The 15,361-nt window shown below is 38.8% G+C and overlaps 1 protein-coding gene across 1 annotated transcript in view; it reads right to left on the bottom strand.

The window, feature by feature from the left end:
• Positions 1-1,048: 1,048 nt before the first annotated feature.
• The window catches only part of TRIM23 (tripartite motif containing 23), a 45,382-nt gene continuing 31,069 nt past the window's right edge, over positions 1,049-15,361 (bottom strand). Inside the window, exons 7-11 of the mRNA XM_042447822.1 lie at positions 14,745-14,880; positions 12,262-12,531; positions 12,062-12,172; positions 10,889-11,013; positions 1,049-9,597 (exon numbers count right to left, since the gene is read on the bottom strand). Of these exons, the coding sequence (XP_042303756.1) occupies positions 9,418-9,597; positions 10,889-11,013; positions 12,062-12,172; positions 12,262-12,531; positions 14,745-14,880 (822 nt within the window). The 3' untranslated portion in view covers positions 1,049-9,417. The remainder of the gene's footprint in view (positions 9,598-10,888; positions 11,014-12,061; positions 12,173-12,261; positions 12,532-14,744; positions 14,881-15,361) is intronic.

The raw sequence follows: 15,361 nt of genomic DNA, 5'->3' as shown, positions 1-15,361 counted from the left end.
CTACTTTTCTGTATTGAGTGGTCCAGACACTGCCACCTCCTACTTGACTCTAGAATTGTGTGCCAGTGCCTAAGTACTTTGACACAAGATCCTACCTGATCTTGGAAACTACACAGAGTTAGGCCTGTACTTGGAAGGGACACTACCAGGAGTTGTGAGCAACAATCAATGGAGAGCGGTGGCAACCCTCAATAAATCTTGCCCTTTAATAGAGTTGTCAAGGGCAAAATCACGTAAGATTTTTGAAAACGTATTAGAAATCTCATCTCTCCAATCATTGTAACTAATTTCAAAAGAGGAATAAACTGGCCAAATAATTTCAGTTTTAGTTAAATGAGATGCAGACAATTAGGGTAGGAGTACAATGATATTTCTTTAGATATGACATCAAAATGTATTTCCTTGACTCTGTATTCTTGTTATGGACTACATATTGTATGGAAAATAGTTGAGAAGGTCACTGGCAGGATCCCAACTTCTACTATCAAATATCGGGGAGACGGGGATCCATTTGACGATAAATGAATGTCACAGGAAAATCTGATGCATTCAACTTATGTTATGCATTCACATTCATCATGCAAAAAGTAGCGAATACTGTACACTAGAGGGAATATTATGGCATATGTCTGTGATCAGTTTTTAAAATGCTTACATGTTGGTATTAATTTTATACTTTTCATAATAAAGTAATTGTTTAATTCTGCATCATAGTTTTATAACACTGACAAGAATGCAATCCAGAAGATATTAATGGGAGCTGCTAAAAAGCAAACCCTAATAGGCAATTTGGAAAGAAAAATGTAAGATTAAAGTTGCTAGTTTTACACATTTGATAGATCAATGTAGAACAGTTGATTAAATTACACAAATCTATACCATATACAGCCAAGTCAGGAAATTGTATTTACCTTACATTATTATTTTTTGAAAAACAGATTAGTTTAGTACAAGAAGGGCATTTTCTTCAACAATGAATTTAAATGCCAAGTTCCAGAAAAATATTAAAAATGACAATAACTTCATCAGAAAAAAGACACACAGACACTTTGTTAGAGAACTTTTACTGTTAGGAGTCCAAGGCCCTCTTGAATCCACTCTAGTACAACTGTTATATTACATGCTGTTTCTTTTTGTGAACTATTTTACACATAGTGTCTCTCCAGAGCATGCCATCATGGGGCAATAACTACCCTTTCATTCCCAACCCAGAATCATAAAGTAACTCATTACACACTGTTAAAAGCTAGAGTATATTAAGAAATAAAGCTCTACGTATTGTCACATTTAAAGCAATATGTTAATATACCTTTATAGTCACAATTTGCATTTTAAGTTTCACAGTTAAAACTTGACTATGATCCAATTGTTTACAAACAAGTATTTAGTCAAATACAGTCTGCTCTTAAAAACAGCTTATACTAGCTTTTAGAAAATGGAATTTAAACACACTTTTAAAATTGCAACACATCAGTACACTAACATGAATTTAAAGCTCAATGACATATGAAACAAGCTTAAGTTTATAACTGAAATTATTACATACCTGTACAGTACAAACAAGCTACTAAATAAATCTGGTAAAACCTGGAACCAAAGAGCTGCAATACCTGTTTTCACAGTCACTTGAATGTAATTAATACTTATGCAGGCAAACCACACTTGTAAAGGACCTTGACTTTTGTCAGTGTTAAGGAATTAACATGTTTTCCAAACAATTTTTCCTAAAATCAACATTTTAAGTGTTTTATAAAGAGCAAAAGGTCCACAGCTGCAAAGCTAGAATAATCAAAGCCACCGAAGAAGTAAAAATTCACATTTGGCTTTCTGAACTGCTGTGTATCAGGTGAGATCATTTAGCGTAACAGCATTAAAAATAAAATGCCAATATGTGACTTCAGTGAGCATAACAGAATGCCTTCAAATTATTTACACACATAACAGTCTTTCCATTTGAAAGCAGAAAATTTTGCAGGGGTAAAAGACCTCTATTTTTCTTAGGAAACTTATGGCAGACATTGTAACACGATTTCAATTAAGAGACAAAGAATGCAGAAATCTCTTCATCTAGAAGAGAAAGAAGAGACCCTGTACAAGCCTTATATCAGATGGGCAGCATTATTTTTGTGCTTACATTTAACCTTGAAATTTGTCATAGGCGACTGTATACTGTATTTGTTCTTCATCCCAGAATGCATGTAAGAAAATCAGTATGCAAAGGAACCTTCTAGCATCTTTGAGAACCTACTTCAACCAAAAAGAGCTAGGCTAACTTCTGTCACTCAAAGGGCCTTCTCTACTGCTGTGCTGAAGTTGTGGAACGACCTGCCGGAAGAGATAAGCCATATCTCCACTCTTACAGACTTCAAAAAGGCTCTTAAGACGGATCTCTTCTGCAGGCCTTCCCAACCTAATAAAATCTAGCTTCTTCCCTTTGTGTATGTTTACGAATATGATCTCAGTTTTGTGATGTCTCTTTGCCTGCCAAATTGTTTTTAATTTTAACTTAATGCTCTATAGCATTTTATTGTTTTTAAACTTTGATTGTTTAATTATAGTTTTAATAATGGGGAGGGGTTGGGAAGGGATCAATTAGTATTTTATTGTATTTCTGATGCATTTTTACTGTTGTAACCTGCCTTGATTCCTAGTGATTGGGCGGGCTATAAATAAATCATCATCATCATCATCATTATTACAGAGAGCGCTGGTAGCATGAGCTTTTGTACACTTTGGTCTACTTTCTCAGATTCATGTGGTAGAGTCATGCATCTACTCCATGTATCTGAGGAAGTAGGCTTAAGTCTATGAAAGCTCATGCTACCAACTTCTCTCAGTTAGTTTCAAAGGTGCAAGATCTCTTTTCATACTGATTTTCCAGACTAACTCAGCCATATTTTTGAATTCTACCTGCATGCAAATGGGGAAAGAAAATTGGTAATTTTTTTGTATATTGATGAAACACTGTAGGTGAAACATTTCACTAGCTAGACTGGAGAAGTAGATAGTACTATAATCAGATGCAAAATTGCCAGAAAGAAAGCCTCCTTAAATGTGAAGAGTTTAGCTCCAACTAACCATGTATAGGTTTCACTGCATACCTCCAATGTGTGAGACTTTACTCAATTCAGCAGTAAGATATGGTACAGGTGTCTTTTTAGAATAAATATTTTATATCTTCAGCACAAATGCATTGTAGGGAAGTGGTAGGAACCAGGAATAGGTTATAAATGGCTACAACCTACAGACTGCAATTTAGTTTGGTGTGTCACAAGGCTAGCATCTAGTAATTAAGCAGCCTGACTGCAACCCAGTCCATATGTTGAGCACCACAGTAAGTAGAAGGGGTTTTGAGGCCCCTCATTTAACCTGAATGTGGGGCAGACATGTCAGCTCCAAAGATGCACTCCAATTTACATGCTATAGTATTGGATCTGTTTGGCTCAATCATCAGGAGAGATGGACCAAAAGTTCACAGCAAATCTAGCAATGCATCTTCAGATGAAAGATCTTGTTACAGAAAGTGCTGATTGAAACCAAAGACAAGAAATAGGCTATGGCAGTTGTTCAAAAAACAAGCAAGAAGCAATTCAGATTGCCTTTTCCCTCCCTTCAAAAAGGAAGTGGGTTTATTCAACATCCTTTGCAGTCTCTAAGCACAATGGGGTACCACCCAGTTTTAGATCTCAAGTGCCTAAATGGTATTGTAAAGTACAACAATTCAAATAAACACTGCAAAGGCAATTTGCAGCAGGATAATTACCTAGCTCCAATAGCTGAGAGGGAAGTTTGTTGCATGTACCTAAAGTTGCAAACTGGAGAAGATTCTTTTGCACTGCATTTAGGAAAGCACTACCAATTCAAGACACTTTCCTATGGTTTGTATCAGCTTCATGGGTATTTGAAGAACTATTATGGCAAATCTGACATGGAGCTGAGCTCTTTCTTTACCTTGAAAATATATTGTTAACATGTAGACCAGATGGAAAGTGGAAAAATGACAGTACACTGTCATTTTGAATACAACTCCTTTGGAATTTCAAGATTAATTTAATCCTCTTGAAGTGGTTAAGGCATTTAGGAGCTAACACAGATCTAGAAGAACATTGGCTGTTCTTTTCTACAGAGGTGAAAGAGAAAATGCTTAATCCTTGACAGCAGGAGCATCTGCAGATGTTACGCATGTAGCTCAGGTTCAAGTGATTTCAACAGTACAGTTTTCACATGTGGCTTCAACTGTTTCTGCAACTACACTCTTTAACAATACAGAGCAACCATCTTTAAGATGTACAGTTGGCAAAGGACTTGATGAAATCTTTCCACTGGTGGATCCACAAAGCAAATTTAATGGCAGGAATTCCTTTCCTCAAGTCAGATGGGGCTAGTGTTATTCTGACTGATTGGAGGGCTAGTTGTCAATCAACTACAACTAAAGTCAAATGAAGTTCACCAGAAGGAGAGCACCGTATACATTTTTTTAGAACTGAAGTCAGTTCACCTGGCACTCCTATAATATATCCAACTGATCAGAGGCAAGCACTTTTAAATAAAGATGGACAATACAACTGTCAGAGATCTCCTGGCTAATCAAAGAAGCATCCAAGCTCTAAAAGTGGTCAAAGAGAAAAATTAATTCCATTTCAATTACTTATCCGATGGGTAAAAACACAAGCCAATTGTTTTGGGGGGAATATGGTGCTCCCAGGAACAAGGAGCCTCGATCGAGATATTCATACAACTTCATGAGGGATTATGTCCTTTTGCAGCAGCCATTTCTGCAACTTGCAAAATCCACAAATTGTCCTGATTTTATTTCGTTAAGACAAAGAGCACAACCGATTTGCACTGCACATTACAATGTGTAATGTGCTTTGATGACTTCTTTGTCACTGGGTGCCTATATCTTTTCCCATGACTGTCATTATTATCAAGTATTCTGAACAAGGTTATTCTGGTAGAACCGCCAAGAGGGTGTGGTTTTCACAGTTTCTACAATTAGGAACATTGTACGCCATAGGCAGGCTTTCTCGTATATATTTATTGTTTTGTGTACAGCGCTGTGCAAATCTACAGCGCAATAATAATAATAATAATAATAATAATAATAATAATAATAATAATAATACCCTCCACTTTGGCTTCCGTTATGAGTAGATCTGCTACATCAAGAGTAACTGTACAGCCAGATCCATTTTGGCAGAGACTTGGTCCCTTGGAAATTGAATTGCTTGATTTGCAGCTAGTGGGCTACTCTTAATAAAATCAGAGATACTCTATTATTGTCAACTCAGAAATTCTATAATTTGATGTGACAAGCCTTTAGGCAGTGGTGTCAACTGAATGGGATACAGCTGAGAAGGTGATTATAAATAATTTTGTTCAAGCCAGTTTTCCATCAAGTGTTTTTCATCAAGCCTAATACATTTTAGCAGTTGCTCTGCTATGGTGTTACAAGCAGCTGGCCAAACACTATTCACACATCTGCACATTAAAAGATTTCTGAAGAGGGCAACAATGAAGTGTCCACCAACCATGCACAGGTTTCCATCCTGGGATTTGAAATAATTAAATGTGTGATAATTCAGCCTTTTGAACCTTTAAATGAAGCTTCAGTAAAGCCTTTAACATTAAATGCAGTCTTAGTAGTAAAAACACCAGATAGAAGAATGTCTGAGCTGTCACCTTTGTCCATCAGCAAAAATTCATAGAAAATATTGTTTAGCTTAGACTCTACATTACTTTTCTGTCAAATGTATTAAAAAATGGCACATGTTCAGTGTGTAATATGCAGTAAATATATATTTGGAATGCACAAAACCACTTAGGCACGAGTCTTTCAGTCCTAGAACACTGAGTCACTTGACTTCTTATCAGATGTTGTCTTGCTGGATAAAGGCTTGTATTTACATTACAACTGCACACATAAGCCTAAACTGCATCAAGTGTGATTTCATTCAACAAGATCACTGGAAACATTAAAGGCTTATGCATATGGGTTCATTAAACAAGGTCAATAGTGATATCAAAGGTTTACGCACTGTGAATGCTTCTCTGGAAGACATTTGTAGAGCAGTAGCCAGGAATAACCCAACAATGTTTATCAAGAAAAACAAACACCTATCAACAAAGCCATCATTTGGCAGAAGAATGCTGCAAACCGCTCTCTAAATAATTAAGCTGGCAGTCATGCCCATCTAGAGTTATATGGACTGAGGTATCTCCCACATGATTGTGAATTGCTTCTCTGCACTGCCCAGAGAATGACGTACTGATAATTACAAAGTAGTCCACCCACCCGCAGGACTAGTGGCTGCAGGAAATACAATCTGCTGTGAATTGCTCTGTTGCTTGGGTTATTGCCCTTCTATTAGACTGTATTTTATCAACTGGCTAGGCAAGGCTATATAATGAAATTGAAGGAGGGAAAAGGACTTAAGGGTTAAATAATTGAAGATTACATGACTGAGAGGAGCTTTGAGAGAACACTATATTACTAAGAAAGGGAATTTGCTTTCACACACAACTGCAGTCCCTTAAGATAACACTAGTAATAAAGTCTCCCTACTTCATCCCAGTCATTAATCACTGATGCCTTAAGTACGGACGTATTAAGAACACCACAGTAAAATCGGGATTTGGACCCTGGGCTTTTACTCAACCAGATATGCCCTCTTTCTGAGATGAAATATAGAGAAACCCGTCAAAATGCACACAGCCTTAAATACTTCTGCATAATCTCTACATTAGCAGACTCACACAAAATTATATCATAGTACAACACAGAACTTTCATATCCGCTATCCTAAAATCACTGCAGGTTCAAACATAAATACAAGTGCTAACTAGTGTCTTAAAGGTTAAAAGGAGAAGAGTTTTACCATATGAAAAGAAACCAGAGTATGTTAATTAGGTTAAATATTATCTTGACCTGCAAAAATACAAGGTATTTGAATAGTTAAGCCAACACAAAACCACAAAGTTAACAAGAGGAACTGTTACAATCAAGGCACAAAGCTTTCTCCATTAACACACTATCTAACATTAGGAAAAATAAGCAGAATTGTCTGTAGCCTAAAAGAGACACATGCAATTTGAATCAAAGCTCTTTCAGTATTCAAGCAGGAATAAAAGCAAGCCATGATGACAAGAGAAACTGTGCTTCTGTTATGAGTCTGTGCAAGAAAAATAGTCCAGATTCTCAAGATTTTTACATTATTTTTCATCACAAAGTACTCAAGATAAAGCATGATTAATTTGTTTGGTAGGAGGAAGTGAAAGGCAATGTGCCATCAGATGAGTAGTTGACTGTAAGGCACAGCGTAGGGCATTCAGGCCACTTGATGAGGTGTCAGCCAGGGAAGGGAAGGGCTTCAGAAAATGCATACAATGCACCTTTATCAAAATCATAAAAATTGTAAGTTTAAGAGAATTTCTATTTTTAATTGCAACCACTGTAATTGGTTGAGACTTCCATTAAGACACATTTAAGGTGACTTGGGAAGTTTACTCTTTCAGTCATCCACTCAAAACTGGTGGGGATCAGATTGGCTACCATAAAAGCCTGTTACTTACAACACCAGGAGAAACTTAGAATTTAATTTCACTGCCAGTTTTTTTCCTGCAAAGTGTGGGTTTTCTTCTCTTAAGAACATCCAAATGGGAGGTGGAGAAATGGAAAAATTGAAAGTGAATCTTTAGAGGGGTGGGAGTTGATTTTAGCAGTTTCAATGGGAGGATGGGAATTTATGGAATGCCGGGAAAAGCCATTGGAAAAGTAGTAGTAAATAGCCTTCAAGAGCTAAAAGGGGAACTCAGTTTCCAAACAGAATTGTTGGGACAAGTGAAAGAAGAGGCAATAAGGCAACAAAGGGCAGAAGCAGCTTGGGATCTCAAATTCATACCCAATAAAGGGAAGAAAACCAATGGGGCAACCTGAGGTGAGCAACAACTTGTATGTCTCCAACATTCAGAAATCATCTTCGCTGATCTGCCTTGCTCTTCTGCTTTTTTCTTGACCAAATGCCACCTGCTTCCTGTCACAATGCAACTGTGTTTGATTTAATTTGCTTTCTTTGGTTTAATTTTGTACAAGACCCATGCTGTCGTACTGCTATCTTCTTGAAAGGTGGAACATGAGGTATGATTTCCACCCCTCTCAACCACAGCCATTGAACCCCTATTATTTCTCTCTACTGCTGCTCCAGCTCCCACAAAAAGGCCTGTGTTCATCATACCACAAATAATACTTGTACAGGAAATGCACTATTTTGTTTTGTTAAGAATTCTTATCATACAGGGTTTCACTGTTAGGCTCAACAAATACTGCTTCTGATAATTATAACATCTTAAGAAGTCCAACAACAAAGGGTGGGGTGGGGATTTTAAGCAACTAAAAATCTAGCACACCAATTATGGTATCATGCTAATAAAAGGTACACAATGTATTTGTTCAGGCATTACAACTGATGATATACCATAACTCCTTTCATAAAGCAGATTAGCCAAAACAAATAATTCACAGCAGCTTCTCTAACTAACACGAAAAAGTGTGCATTTTGTTGACACAATATTTAAAAGTAATATCATTCACAGATACTATGCAATTGACATGGTGCAAAAGAATAAGTGAGTCTCTGATAAGTGCAACCATTTTTTCAATATGTAAAACCTAAGAAATAAAGAGATCATTCCCCAAACCAAAACAAGTGCTGTGATCTGCTCAAGATACATACTTGAGTTTTGTACTTAAAAGAAGCAAAGCTGTAAAACCAGAAGAGAGGCTAGACAGTTCAGTCCTTGCTGTACTTGCTCATCTTTTGACACATGTTGGCAACTGAACAGTAGAAAAGTTTCTCAAACCCGAGAAACACAGCGGAACCCAATATCTGGCTTCCATGCACAGCAGGGTTCTATTCATGGAAGGTGTTTCCACCCAATTTTCAGGCATCTCCCCTGACCCCCAGCTTCTAGCATTCACATAATCCTCTAATCCACTGTGAAGCATTTTCAGGAAAGGGGCTGCCACAGGAAGGAGGAGAGAGGAAAGAATGCTTTCACAAGTCTACTCCCATGTACCTCAATCTAAATCCACTCTAAAGTGAATGCAACAAATGCAACTCTGAAAAAAGTAGGTCAAATAAATGCCAACTCCTGAAAGCCCTAGTCTTAACAATGGATTAATCTGTTAACCGGGGAACCTTTTATATTTCATTTTTAGAAGAATCAAGGCACCTTTCCTGCAAATCCACTATGTTACCATAATTTATAGGAGTTACACACTCACTTTACTACACTTTAATAACCATTCCAGCAAAACTGTTAGTGTTTTCTGTAGGAAAAACAGATAAGTTCATCTTAGATACTCAGTCACACAAATAAATTAACAGATCTTCAAGTTTAATGCCTCTCAGTAGGGCCTTAAGCCACATCCAGTACACCTGCAGCTACCAGATGTCTTGACAACCAGTCCAGTCCCTCATACAGTCCCATGCCACTTCGGGCATCGCAACCTTGAATGTACCAGCTACGACCACAGCAGAGTTTGTGAAGACTTAGCAGTTCTGTGATTTCTTCTACAGAAAGTGCCCCTGCTACATCCTGTAAAGAAAAGTGATATATTCATTAAATATGAAGACATGCAGTAATTTGAGTGTGAATGTATTATATTTGAAGAGCTTAGGTCCAAATGTAGGAGTGGTGCTGGCTAAGAGAAGGAAAGGAACAAAAGACAGTGAACTAGAGACAGACCACAGTTTTATTCAATACAACTTAGAACAGAAAGCAACATTACAGAGGCAAGGATCCTGTTTCCGCCAACAAACATCCTTATCAGATGTGTTCAGACCAATTTAGTTGCTGTTGGAAGGTAGAAAGCAATAGAATCTAACAGCTAGAGCTGTTTCCACAACTTCTCTCAAGTACCCATGGGCATGGCAGCACTATCAGAACTTGAGTTGGGCAAACAATGAATAGGCTATACGCTCACTCCTATCTCACTATGGGCTATCGGCTCACTCCCATCACCTAAGGATCCTGGCTGATGTCCTAGTGGCAAATGCAGGAACAGTTGCCTAAGAAACAAAATCCTGCATGGGAAATTAGCATACAGAGGGACTACTTTGGGAAGGCAAAAACTCATGCTTCGGGGAAGCCAAGAGTAGTCCTTCACAGTGCTGTCAGCCAGTAGCTAAAACTGGGCTCATAGCAATGTACAATGCAGCTTAAACATAGCTTGACACCATCAGTAAAGTAAGTTATAAACCTCCAAGTGTTGTTGAACTGTAATTCACATCATTCTTCCTAACTGGTTATGCTAGTGTTGTTGAACTGTAATTCACATCATTCTCCTTACTGGTTATGCTGGCCAGGACTGATAGGTTCTGCAGTCAGATAACATCTGGAAAGCCAAAGGTTGCCCACCCTTATCTAACACAGTTAGGAGGAGGCAACTGGGAAGCTCAGAAACACAATAAGTGGATTTCTGGAGACATGCCTTATTGTCAATAAATGGATCAAAGGGGAGAAGTTCTCCTTCTGGTCTGCCTAAACATTTCTTCTCCCTCAGGCTACTTTGTGATTGAACTTAAGCTGATCTAAATAAAAAATCAGCTGCACTAAAGAATGACAAAACTGTGACTTGCATGTGACATTGTATCAACCCCTACAGTACATAAGAAGGCTCTCTCAATAGAAATGGGATTCAATCTTTACTGAAATGTGATGGCCAAAACCATCAGGGATAAATAATGTGTACTCTTACTTTTATCAAATGTGAATAAAAAAACAAATCTGTTCTAAACACAGATTTTGTTTCCCCCCTATTTCACAACAGCAAAATAAAGCAAAACAGGAAGGGGAAAGGGAGAAGAGCAAGAAGGGACCACAATACCTGCTTATTGGCAAAGATCAGCAACAGTGCATCTCGCAACTCTTTCTCTGTTAATAGTTTGGCAAGTTCACTGTGTGCCTCGCTGACTCTGTCTCTGTGGCTGCTATCAATAACAAACACCACGGCTATAGAAAAATAACACATACAGAGATATATTTTGTTCACATTTTCATGTATGTTGAGATAAATTAAAGCATTCTGTTTCATAAGGTGTGGGGGGGGGGGGCAGGGAAAAAGTGCCTACCCGCTGTTGTCTTAATCAAACAATAACTGGTATTAAATAGCTGAGACCTGCTCAGAATTTACTTACCTTTTATGCACTGGTTATTAATAGTGATTTTATTGTTACTGACTATAGTTACTAGTATTAAATTATTAGAACTAGTGTGGTATAGTGGTTTGAATGTTAATAAGGACTCTGGGAGACCAGGGTCTGAATCGTGATCAGCCAGTTTGACCAGTTTGCCATGACTTATCCTACGGAATTCTGGGTAATCTTGGGCAAGTCACACTCTCTCAGCCTTAGAGGAGGGAAATGGCAAACTTCCTTTGAATAAACCTTACCAAGAGAATCCTACGACAGGCCACTGTAATTTGGAGTTAGCTGTAAAAACACATCATAACAACTTTTTTTTACAAAATAATAATTGAATCACTTTCTTTGTAAAGGTAAGGATGCATCGACACTGCAGAAATAATGCAATTTGATACCATTTTAACTGCCACAACTGTATCCTACAGAATACTGGGATTTGTAGTCTTGATGAGACACCAGTGCTCCCTGACATTCCAGGCTGAATACTTCAAAAACTATGAATCCCAGGATTCCATAGGATAAGTCATAGCAGGCTTTCTCTTCACAGAATAGCAACTCGGGATTCACACCAATGTTTGAAGTGCTATTTAAAATGAAACTTGACTAATCTTAGGATCATAGAATCATAGTTGGAAGAGACCACAGGGACAAACTGTATAGCTCAGTACAAGCTCCCCTTGAAATTCAATACCCAAGGATTTCCACGGAAAAGATTTAGATGCATATGATACGCTTATGACTGCAAGTTGAACCATAAACCTAGCAAACATTACCCATTTTTACCATAATTTAGCCATAATTAAATGTATATTGTGTTTTTATCAAATTCATTAACTGAAAAAATGCTGTACTCTTACCTTGTGTATTGAGGTAATAATGTTTCCATAAAGGCCTTAGCTTGTGTTTACCACCAACATCCCAAATAGTGAACTTCAGGTTTTTATATTCAACAGTTTCAACATTAAAACCTAAGAAAGGAGCAGGTATTTAATCATACATTTCCAACAAAAAGTTTCTTTACCTGAAATTCACAGTTTCTGCAATTACTGTTACTTGCCTATTGTTGGAATAGGTTGCATAAATTCATCTTGCTTTAGCTTAAACAAAATAGTTGTTTTGCCTGCTCCATCTAATCCAAGAGTTACAACCCGGATCTCCATTTTTGGCCCAATGTGTACCCTGTTATCCTGCAGAAGAGAGGAAAGTTTTTTGTTTTTGTTTTTTAAAGAGAGCCTTGACATTGCATTTGTCTTTCTCCAAAAACATTCTTCAGGTCCAGGTGCTGTAGCAAAGGAAAATATTACTGTGAAGCATTGTGTGTGCGTTTCTTATTTTAAGCTTCGTGAACTGGTAAAATAATAAAATGATACATGAAAGAAAGTTGTGCACCACTCTGGATTTGTGTGACTTCAGACTTCAGCTTCCAGAACTGTCAGATGTTAAGGCAGTTTCTACAGTAGTTTCCACTGTATTATATTATGCTATGGTAAGAAGAGTATATCCCGATGCAGACAAGTAAAGCGCCGCCCTGGGGCAGATTTAAAGATTTGGGAGAGCAGAGCATACCCATGCTCCTGAGCCCTACCGCGTTCTCCCAGTGCCATTTTGGTGTGCGTACACTGATGATGTGCATTGTGCGCCATGTCCAAATGTCGCGGCACACAACGGATGTTACTGTGCCGCTCTAGGGCACTAATGGCGCCTTGGCAGCGGCAAAAAAAGGAGCACTGTTTCGCAGCTCCTTTTTCTGAGTGTGTTATTGCTGTGACGTATAGTCACCATGGCAGTCTCTGTCCACCCCTTTCTCCCTGTCTGTCCAGTCCCTATGTCTGGCAGTCCCTTTTTCATACATAGAAATGTTTGGGCTTTTCAAATTTCTTACACTGCATCTTAATTCTGTGTCCCCTTCATTGTTCTGGATATTTACCAAGATCAAGAATTCCTCAGGTGAAGAAAAACACACATGCACGCCACTTCATCTGGTGGAAAAGTTGCACTGCACTATTCAATAACCTTAATGGATTAGAAATCTGGGCCGAAACTAATAAAATTAATTTCAACAGGGAGAAACATAGGATACTACAGTTGGGCAGTAAAAAATTAAATGCACAGATATAGGATGGAGGACACCTGGCTTGACAACAGTACATGTGAAAGGAATCTAGGAGTCCTAGCAGACCACAAGTTGAACTTGAGTCAATAGTGTGGTGCAGCAGCTAAAAAAGCCAATGTGATTTTAACAAACAAACACACAGCTTCATTTATATACCGCAGTCTCTAAGCAGTTTACAACTGTAAGCTAATTGCCCCCAACAAGCTGGGTACTCATTTTAGCAACCTCGGAAGGATGCAAGCCTGAGTCAAGCTTGAACCTTTTCGCTGGTACTGAACTTTATGGTTTTGAGTGAGTGGCTGCAGTACAGGCATTTAACTACTGCGCCACCAGGGATTTTAGGTTGCATCAATGGAAGTATAGTGTCTAGATCAGGGGAAGTAATAGTGCCACTCTATTCTGCTTTGGTCAGGCCTCACCTGGAATATTGTGTCCAGTTCTGGGCAGCACAATTCAAGAAGGATGTGGACAAGCTGGAGCATGCTCAAGTGAAGGGTGACCAAAATGGTGAAAAGTTTGAAAATCATGCCCTATGAGGAGAGACTTAGAGAGCTGGGTTTGATTAACCTGAAGAAGAGATGGTTAAAAGGTGGTATGTTAGCCCTGTTTAAATATTTGAAGGGATGTCATATTGAGGATGGATCAAACTGGTGTTCTGCAGCTCCAGAGAATAGGACCCAGAGCAATGGATTCAAACTACAGGACAAAAATATGCCATGTCAGCATTAGGAAGAACCTCCTGATAGTAAGAGCTGTTTAACAGTGTGATACGCTGCCTTGGAGAGTGATAGAGTTTCCTTCTTTGGAGGTTTTTAAACAGAGGCTGGATGGCAATCTGTCAGGGGTACTTTTAGTATTCCTGTATGTCAGGGGGTTGAACTTGATGGCCCTGTGGTCTCTTTCAACTCTATGATTCTATGACTAGGACACCTTATGCGGGCAGAAAGAGCCACTCCATTTGTAGAAGGAAGATCTGGAGTCAATCATCAAACTATTACTGAAGCAACAAATATGTCAACTGTCAAATCTATGCCTTTCAAATGCTGCACGGTATTTCATTAGCAGTTAAACCAAAGATACTTTGGAAACTGTTTTGAATCATGGAGGGTAACAGCCACCATATCTTGTGTTCTATATGGGGACAATTTAGAACAAGCATGGGGAAAGATTTTGGGATAGACATTTTAGTTTTTCATAGCAAGTCCTCTGTCAGCTACATCGTATCGGAAGGAATGACCATGCCTGCTCACACTGTCAGTCCAGAGAAGTCATTCTTGCCAACTATATGTCCTTTGCAACAGGGCAAGGTGCAGGGTGGGTAAAAGCGGACTCCATGGGGCTGACAGTGTGAAGGTGCATGGTCATAGCTCTAACATCAGGTGTGGTGTTCACTATGTTTGGTGAAACTGAGTTCCTGGCACAGGTACTGGTTCCAAAGCAGTTGGCACCCAGATTCAGGATATCACATGCTGTGAAGCTGGTTGCCAATGCAGGTGCCAGATGCAGGCTAATTTGTGTAACCCATTGCAAACCCATTTCCTGCACGCTGTAGGCTTTCCCAAACTGGCAGAATGAGAGCCAATGGTGAGGGTGAAGAGCAAACACCCAAAAAGTGATCAGAAACAAAAGCAGATCTTTCCACACACCTCTAATTTGTGAGTTCAATACCAGCCAGTGGCTCCAGGTGAACTCAGTCTGGCATCCTTCCAAGGTCACTAAAATGAGTACCCAACTTGTTGGGGGCAATTAGCTTACACTTTATAAACCACTTAGTACATGGGTAAGCAGAATAGAAATGTATTTGCTATTGCTATGTTAAGTGGCATGTAGAGGAATCATTGAACACTGTGGAGCATGCAGCTTGGTCACACATTTGGCAGTTGGCACTCTGGGAACAATTTAAGCACAAGGGCTGAAGGTTCCCCTCTATTACTTTGGAAGGAACAGTAGAAGGAAGAGCTTCTCCCAGCCACATAAACAATGGCGGGATACAGACTGCCAATTTGGGGTGGTCTGGCCCCGCCCCTTTCCCCGGAGTATCGGG

This window comes from Sceloporus undulatus, chromosome 2 (assembly GCF_019175285.1).
Source record: "Sceloporus undulatus isolate JIND9_A2432 ecotype Alabama chromosome 2, SceUnd_v1.1, whole genome shotgun sequence".
In the NCBI taxonomy this organism is placed as follows: domain Eukaryota; kingdom Metazoa; phylum Chordata; class Lepidosauria; order Squamata; family Phrynosomatidae; genus Sceloporus; species Sceloporus undulatus.
Note: the sequence above shows the minus strand (reverse complement) of the source record. Positions and strands in the feature narration are given on the sequence as shown.